The sequence below is a fragment of the Rhinopithecus bieti genome, unplaced genomic scaffold (genome assembly GCF_001698545.2).
Source record: "Rhinopithecus bieti isolate Rb0 unplaced genomic scaffold, ASM169854v2 scaffold_3734, whole genome shotgun sequence".
Classification (NCBI taxonomy): Eukaryota; Metazoa; Chordata; class Mammalia; order Primates; family Cercopithecidae; genus Rhinopithecus; species Rhinopithecus bieti.
The window spans coordinates 2008365-2017421 of record NW_016804423.1 but is presented as its reverse complement, the minus strand read 5'-3'; the positions used below and the strand labels follow the sequence as shown (position 1 = coordinate 2017421).

Sequence of the window (9057 nt, the reverse complement as noted above, 5' to 3'; positions counted from 1 at the left end):
CCCCCCCTTTCTCTCTCTCTCCCTCCCTCTCTCCATCCGTCCCTCTCTCTCTCTCTGTTTCTCCCCCTCCCTCTCTCCATCCCTCCCTCCCTCTCTCTCTCTCTCTCTCTCTCCACTCTCTTCTGGGGAAATAGAGCAATTTGGATAACTGTTGGAATAATGGTTAGAAATATTCATGTAGCTGACAAAGGTTATGCTGGACAATCACTAAGGGTTCCTTTAATGCAGAGAATCTTTGATGTCACAGATCTAAGGAACTCTAACAACATGAAGAAACAGAGAAAAATACACTAAATGCACTTTTCTAATATTGGCTGAGTGAGATAAATCCCATTTCCCATCCTGCACACGTGCACCTCATTTTGTTGTGCTTTGCTTTACCGTGTTTTGCAGAGATTGAAGGTTTGTATTTTTCACAAATTGAAGGTTTGTGGCAACCCGACATCAAGCAGGTTTAATAAGCATAGTTTTCCAACATGTTCACACTTCACTTCTCTGTTTTGCATATGGGTAATCCTTGTCATATTTTAAAACTTTTCATTAAAATTATGTCTGTTATGGTGACCTGTGGTCAGCAATCATTGCTGTTACTATTGTAATTGTTTTGGGGTGCCACAAACCACACCGATATAAGAAAACAAACTTAGTAAGTGTCACACGTGTTCTCACTGTTCCAACTACCAAGAGGTCCCCACCTCTCTCTCCCTCTTCTTGGGCCTCCCAATTCACTGAAACACAGAATTATTAAAATTAGGCTAATTAATAAACTTGCAATGGTCACGAAGTGTTTACATAAAAGGAAGAGTTGCACATCTCTCACGATTAATCAAAAGCTAGAAATGATTAAGCTTAGTAGGGAAAGCATGTCGAAAGTCAAGACAGGCCAAAAGCTAGATCTCTTGCACCAAACAGCCAAGCTGTGAATGCAAAAGACATGTTATTGAAGGAAACTCAAAGTGCTATTCTTGTGGGCACACGAATGATAAGAAGGCAAAATTGCCTTATTGCTGATATGGAGAGTGGTCTGGACAGAAGATAAGACCAGCTGCAATATTCCCTTAAGCCAAAGCCTAATCCAGAGAAAGGCCCTAACTCTTCAATTTTATGAAGGCTGAGAGAGGTGAGGAAACTGCAGGAAAATGCTGGAAGGTAACAGAGGTTGATGCATGAGGTTTGAGGAAAGAAACTGTCTCCGTAACATGAAGGGGTGAGGAGAAACAGCACATGTTGATGTAAAGCTGCAGCAAGTTATCTAGAACAGTTAGCTAAAATAATTGATAAAGGTGGCTACAGCAAACAACAGATTTTCAGTGTAGGTGAAATAGCCTTCTATTGGACGAAGATGCCATCTAGGAATTTCATAGTTAGAGAGGGGACAATACCTGGCTTCAAAGCTTCAAAGGCCAGGCTGACTCTATAGGGGCTAATACAGCTGGCAATTTTAAGTTGAAGCCAGTTATCATTTGTAATTCCAAAATCTGAGAGCCTTCAAGAATTATGCTAAGACTACTCTCCCTTTGCTATGTAAATGCAGTAACAAAGCATGGATGACAGCACATCCATTTTAAAATCAATTTTACTTCAAGTTCTGGGATACACACGTGCAGAACGTGCAGGTTTGTGACATATGTATACATGTGCCATGGTGGTTTGCTGTACCTATCAACCCATCATCTAGGTTTTAAGCCCCACATGCATTAGGTATTTGCCCTAATGCTCTTCCTCCCCTTGCCCCCCAGTCCTGGATAGGCCCCAGTGTGTGATGCTCCCCTCCCTGTGTCCATGTGATCTCACTGTTCAACTCCCACTTATAAGTGAGGACATGTAGTGTTTGATTTCTGCTCCTGTGTTAGTCTGCTGAAAAGATGGGTTCCAGCTTCATCCATGTCCCCACAAAGGACATGAACTCATTCTTTTATGGCTGCATAGTATTCCACGGTGTATATGTGCCACAATTCCTTTATCCAGTCTATCATTGATGGGCATGTGGGTTGGTTCCAAGTCTTTGCTATTGTAAATAGTGCCAAAATAAACATACATGTGCATGTGTCTTTACAGTAGAATGATTTATAATCCTTTGAGTATACACCCAGTAATGGGATTGCTGGGTCAAATGGTATTTCTGGTTCTAGATCCTTGAGGAATTGCCACACTGTCTTCCACAATGGTTGAACTAATTTACACTGCCACCAACAGTGTAAAAGCGTTCTTATTCCTCCACATCCTCACCAGCATCTGTTGTTTCCTGACTTTTAATGATCACCATTCTAACTGGTGTGAGATGGTATCTCATTGTGGTTTTGACTCAAGATGGATTAAAGACTTAAATGTAAAAGCTAAAAGCATAAAACCCTAGAAGAAAACCTAGGCAATACCATTTAGGACATAGGCATGGGCAAAGACTTCATGACTAAACACCAAAAGTATCCCATTTCCCATCCTGCACACGTGCACCTCATTTTGTTGTGCTTTGCTTTACCGTGTTTTGCAGAGATTGAAGGTTTGTATTTTTCACAAATTGAAGGTTTGTGGCAACCCGACATCAAGCAGGTTTAATAAGCATAGTTTTTCCAACATGTTCACACTTCACTTCTCTGTTTTGCATATGGGTAATCCTTGTCATATTTTAAAACTTTTCATTAAAATTATGTCTGTTATGGTGACCTGTGGTCAGCAATCATTGCTGTTACTATTGTAATTGTTTTGGGGTGCCACAAACCACACCGATATAAGAAAACAAACTTAGTAAGTGTCACACGTGTTCTCACTGTTCCAACTACCAAGAGGTCCCCCACCTCTCTCTCCCTCTTCTTGGGCCTCCCAATTCACTGAAACACAGAATTATTAAAATTAGGCTAATTAATAAACTTGCAATGGTCACGAAGTGTTTACATAAAAGGAAGAGTTGCACATCTCTCACGATTAATCAAAAGCTAGAAATGATTAAGCTTAGTAGGGAAAGCATGTCGAAAGTCAAGACAGGCCAAAAGCTAGATCTCTTGCACCAAACAGCCAAGCTGTGAATGCAAAAGACATGTTATTGAAGGAAACTCAAAGTGCTATTCTTGTGGGCACACGAATGATAAGAAGGCAAAATTGCCTTATTGCTGATATGGAGAGTGGTCTGGACAGAAGATAAGACCAGCTGCAATATTCCCTTAAGCCAAAGCCTAATCCAGAGAAAGGCCCTAACTCTTCAATTTTATGAAGGCTGAGAGAGGTGAGGAAACTGCAGGAAAAATGCTGGAAGGTAACAGAGGTTGATGCATGAGGTTTGAGGAAAGAAACTGTCTCCGTAACATGAAGGGGTGAGGAGAAACAGCACATGTTGATGTAAAGCTGCAGCAAGTTATCTAGAACAGTTAGCTAAAATAATTGATAAAGGTGGCTACAGCAAACAACAGATTTTCAGTGTAGGTGAAATAGCCTTCTATTGGACGAAGATGCCATCTAGGAATTTCATAGTTAGAGAGGGGACAATACCTGGCTTCAAAGCTTCAAAGGCCAGGCTGACTCTATAGGGGCTAATACAGCTGGCAATTTTAAGTTGAAGCCAGTTATCATTTGTAATTCCAAAAATCTGAGAGCCTTCAAGAATTATGCTAAGACTACTCTCCCTTTGCTATGTAAATGCAGTAACAAAGCATGGATGACAGCACATCCATTTTTAAAATCAATTTTACTTCAAGTTCTGGGATACACACGTGCAGAACGTGCAGGTTTGTGACATATGTATACATGTGCCATGGTGGTTTGCTGTACCTATCAACCCATCATCTAGGTTTTAAGCCCCACATGCATTAGGTATTTGCCCTAATGCTCTTCCTCCCCTTGCCCCCCAGTCCTGGATAGGCCCCAGTGTGTGATGCTCCCCTCCCTGTGTCCATGTGATCTCACTGTTCAACTCCCACTTATAAGTGAGGACATGTAGTGTTTGATTTCTGCTCCTGTGTTAGTCTGCTGAAAAAGATGGGTTCCAGCTTCATCCATGTCCCCACAAAGGACATGAACTCATTCTTTTTATGGCTGCATAGTATTCCACGGTGTATATGTGCCACAATTCCTTTATCCAGTCTATCATTGATGGGCATGTGGGTTGGTTCCAAGTCTTTGCTATTGTAAATAGTGCCAAAATAAACATACATGTGCATGTGTCTTTACAGTAGAATGATTTATAATCCTTTGAGTATACACCCAGTAATGGGATTGCTGGGTCAAATGGTATTTCTGGTTCTAGATCCTTGAGGAATTGCCACACTGTCTTCCACAATGGTTGAACTAATTTACACTGCCACCAACAGTGTAAAAGCGTTCTTATTCCTCCACATCCTCACCAGCATCTGTTGTTTCCTGACTTTTTAATGATCACCATTCTAACTGGTGTGAGATGGTATCTCATTGTGGTTTTGACTCAAGATGGATTAAAGACTTAAATGTAAAAGCTAAAAGCATAAAAACCCTAGAAGAAAACCTAGGCAATACCATTTAGGACATAGGCATGGGCAAAGACTTCATGACTAAACACCAAAAGTAATTGCAACAAAAGCCAAAATTGATATATGGGATCTAATTAAACTAAAGAGCCTCTGCAGAGCAAAAGAAACTATCATCAGAGTGAACAGGCAGCCTACAGAATGGGACAACATTTTTGCAATCCATGCATCTCACAAAGGTCTAATATCCAGAATATACAAAGAATTTAAACAAATTTACAAGAAAACAAACAACCCCATCAAAAAGTGGGTGAACGATATGAACAGATACTTCTCAAAAGAAGGCATTTATGCAGCCAACAAACATATGAAAAAAAGCACATCAATTTACAACATGGTTTACTAAATATTTGTAGTTCACTGTTGAGAACTACTGCTCCGAAAAAAAATTCTTGCAAAACACTGCTACTTATTGACAATTCACCTGGTCACCCAAAAACTACTGAAGGAATTGAATATTGTTTTCATGCCTGCTAACATAGTATCCATTCAGCAGCCCATGGATCAAGGAGGAATTATTAAGAAACAGATTCTCTAAGGATAGATCTGCCATAGATAGTGATTTTTCTGATTTATTTGGGCAAAGTAAACTGGAAACCTTCTGGAAAGTATTCACCTTTCTAAACGCTCCTAAGAATATTTGTGATTTATGGTAGGTAAAAATATCAACAATATCAATTTTGGAAGCAATTGATTCCCACCCTCATGTATGACTTTGAGAGGTTCAATACGCCCGTGGAGAAAGCAACTGCAGACGTGGTGGAAACAGCAACAGAGCCAAAATTAGAAGTGGAGCCTGGAGATGTGACTGAACTGCTGCAAACTCATGATCAGATATTAACGGATGAGGAGTTGCTGCTTATGGATGAGCAAAGAAAGTGTTTTCTTGAGATGGAATCTACTACTGGTGAAGATGCTGTGAACATTGTTGAAATGACAACAAAGGATTTGGAAATTCCATAAACTTAGTTGATAAAGCAGTGGTAAGATTTCAGAAGACTGACTTGAATTTTGAAAGAGGTTCTACCCTGGGTAAAATGCTGCTGCAGCATTGCATGCTACACAGACATTTTTCACGAAAGGGAGTCAATGGATGTAGCAAACTTGATTGTTTCATTTTAAGAGATTATTACAGCCACCCTAGCCTTTAGGAACCAACACCCTGATGGGTCAGCAGTCATCAACATCAAGGCAAAACCCTCCACCAGCGAAAAGATTACGGCTTGCCAAAGACTCAGGTCATTGTTAGCATTAGTTAGGAAAAATATTTTAAAATTAAGGTATCATATGGTGTTTTAGATGTAATGCTATTGCACACAACAGACTATAGGATAGTGCAAATATAACTTTTATATGCAGCAGGAAACCAAAAACTTCATGTGATTTGCTTTATTATGATATTAGCTTTATTATGGTGGTCTCTAACTGAACCTACAACGTCACCAAGGTCTGCCTGGATAGTGCTTCTCAAACTTCAACAGCATACCAGTCACTGAGGAATTGTGATGAATTTGCAGATTTTGATTGAATGAACCTGGGGTGAGGCTGGAGATGATACATTCCTCACAAGTTTGCTTTGATCACCAAGGCACTGGTGCCCTTTCAACATTTGGCTCGGGGGAAGCAAAACAAAACAAAAACATTGTCCCCAGATGACTAGAGATTCCATGCCAGGGGTTCTCAAAGTGAGGTCCACATGGCAACAACGTTAACATCAGCTGGAAACTTTTAAAAAATGCAAACTCACAGGCCTCTGCCAGACTTACTGAATCTGAACTTGGGGTGGGGAGCCCAGGAAATGATATTTTAAGAAGCCTCCAGGTGATTCTGATGTGCACTGATGTCAGAGAACTGCTGTTCTGAGTAACACTAAAGAGGGAGTTACTACAGTTAAACAAATCATAATGTCTCCAGGCTCGTCACCCTCTGAGGACACCGCAGATCACTTCCTGAGACCTCAGCCGAGGATGGACACTCCCCATTCTATTTCATATTGAATCATCTCTGGAGCTACAAACCAGGGGGAGCCCAGTTCCTACTCCCTGTTGATTCGGATTCAGAAAGTTTGGGATACATTTGGGGACTCTATTGTTTTAAACTTACACAACAACAGTTTTTACAACTCAAACCAAAGACCATCTATACTTAAGGTGGGAAGGCTGACCTTTACTACACACACTACAAAATGTAAGAAATATCAGCTCTTAACAGGCTTGGCATCTCTGAAGACTATGAAGCGATTTCCACCGAGGGACCAGAAAGAGATGGGTCAAGAGCCGTCCCTTCCAAAGCCCCGCAACAGTCAGTGAGAGCTACCAAGACTCCTGTCCACAACAAGCTGCAGAGGTGTTATATCCAGCTTTTCTTGTTTTCTATGTAAGCCCACCTTCGTAGTTATTCCTTATAAATTAAGAGACAACATGTCTATTATCTTATTTACAAGCACCTTTTAAATTTTAAACACAAATATCTTGTCTATCTGAAATACATATTCTACAGTTTAAATACATCCATCCCCATGTGGTTCTGCTTATCTTCTATCTTCTAAAGATATTCTATCACCCCTTTAAAATGGAAGGCTCAAGCTGAACTCATATGTTGTTTATTTTCTTCTATGTGTCTTTATAAAATTTACCAACATGCACGATAAGTAAATGTGGCTTCTTTCTTCTGGAAAAACAAATGTTATAAAAATTAAACACAGAATTTTAGTCATCGTTTAAATATTATTCCCTTTGTTCTGAATTAAATATTTCAAATGTAGTGATTTAAGTTTGTTGGCTGGCTTGTTTTGTTTTTGTTTCACAGCTTCCTCAAAATAGTGGCTCGCATCGAACTAGTCAACGAAAGTCTTAAAATCTCTCTTTTTTGGATGAATGGTTTATCAAACAGACTTTTCATATTGTAGTTGTACCGTTAATTTTAAACATAAATGCAAGATTTCACACTTGCAATACTTATATTAGTTTACATCAGTATTATTTTAAGATCTCATTTTATTTTATATAGAATTGCCAAATGTCTTCTGATTTCCTTTTTGCCCACCCCGTTTTATTTTTTAAACGTTTAAAAACAGATAGTCTCATTATTTTCACCAGGATTGTAATATCTTTCAAATATCTTTGAAAGCCATCTCTGATCCCAAATTACCTCCTTACTATGCGTCTGTAACACTTTGCAATATTCCAACCCTTTGTAGCATTACAAGCACTGAATGGCCATTATTTGCACACGCATTTACCTACCTAAACTGGGACATTCATCAAGCTAGAGTGTATAGCACAACAATGTACCTAAAGATGAGGCCTGGAATAGTGCTTAGTAGCATCTATCTGTAAATTAAGTTACTATCCATCAACCAATTTATTTAAAATGGATTATTCAGTGAGGATTATAATTTACTTAAAATCAGACTAAAGTTTCTGATCAAATAAAATACATATGAACAAATACGTAGCCTGAGGGGATGTTACTGCTTTTGGGTGAGTTTAGGTTCTTCTTGCAAATGGCTGGGATAAGGCTACCATCAGAGAAAGGCTAATACAGACATGAAGACGAGGCCACCTGACAAGAGTTTATCCTAGGAATAAGTGCACTGTTTTGTGCACAGTGTGTTTTTCAGCTGAATTTATTGAAGAAAATAGAGGTCAACAAACTTCTGTTCTAAAGGGGCAGATAACAAACATTTTACAAATATTTTACACCATGGGACACTGTCTATCTCCACTGCAGTGCAAAAGTGGTTACAGACAATATGCAAAGAAATGATTGTGGCCATGTTCCAATAAAACTTTATTTACAAAAACAGGTGGTAGGCTGGGTTTGGCCCATGAGAGTAGTTTGCCAACCACTGATCTCAATAATATTTGTTCATATATAAAAGGGGAAATAATCACTTATATATATTCTCCTTTTAAATAATAAATAGTGAGTATCACATGCAATCATTTTATAAAAATTTAATTCAAGGAAAGCCACACTTTGAAAGCTTTGAAAGCCACACATGAGAATGGTTTCCAAGACACTGTCCTCAGTGCAGTGTAATTAATTTTTTACGTGAGCTTTGTCAGTGTCTTTCATTGTTTCCCAGAATATTTTGTTTGTTGGAGATAGGAAAATGTAAACAACAAAAGCAATGCCAAAAAAGACAACAGAAGATCCTTGCTGCAATAGTGTCAGTGTCAGTATAGTTCACTGAACAGCAGCTAAAACGACAATTTTCAGAGCAGAAGAATTTACCTTGACAGGAAATCCAAGAAGGAAAGGCGAACAGGGTATCCATATCGGAAGATCTTCACCATCTCCAGGACCCCAATATATTGCAGCTGAGCAGACACGTAAAAATTATCGAAAGTATCTGGCAGCTTTGAATTATTGGGCCTGATGCAGTGAATGAAGTGTGGAGTGCACTTCTGAAGTTTTCCAAGAATATCCGTCAGGGATTTCTAAGGAGAGAAGTAAAACCCAACTGATTCTCCAAAGGAGACACTAGCTAAAAATATAAAGCAGTTTTTAAATAAAAGTCTTTATATCTTTAAATCTTATTATGCATTTACTCTGTGTG

The 9057-nt window shown here is 39.1% G+C and overlaps 1 protein-coding gene across 1 annotated transcript in view; it reads right to left on the bottom strand.

Annotated features, from left to right (window-relative positions):
- Positions 1–9057, bottom strand: part of MYO16 (myosin XVI) — a 638577-nt gene that overhangs the window by 157784 nt on the left and 471736 nt on the right. The window contains 1 exon segment of the mRNA XM_017868179.1: positions 8733–8938. Coding sequence (XP_017723668.1) covers positions 8733–8938 — 206 coding nt within the window.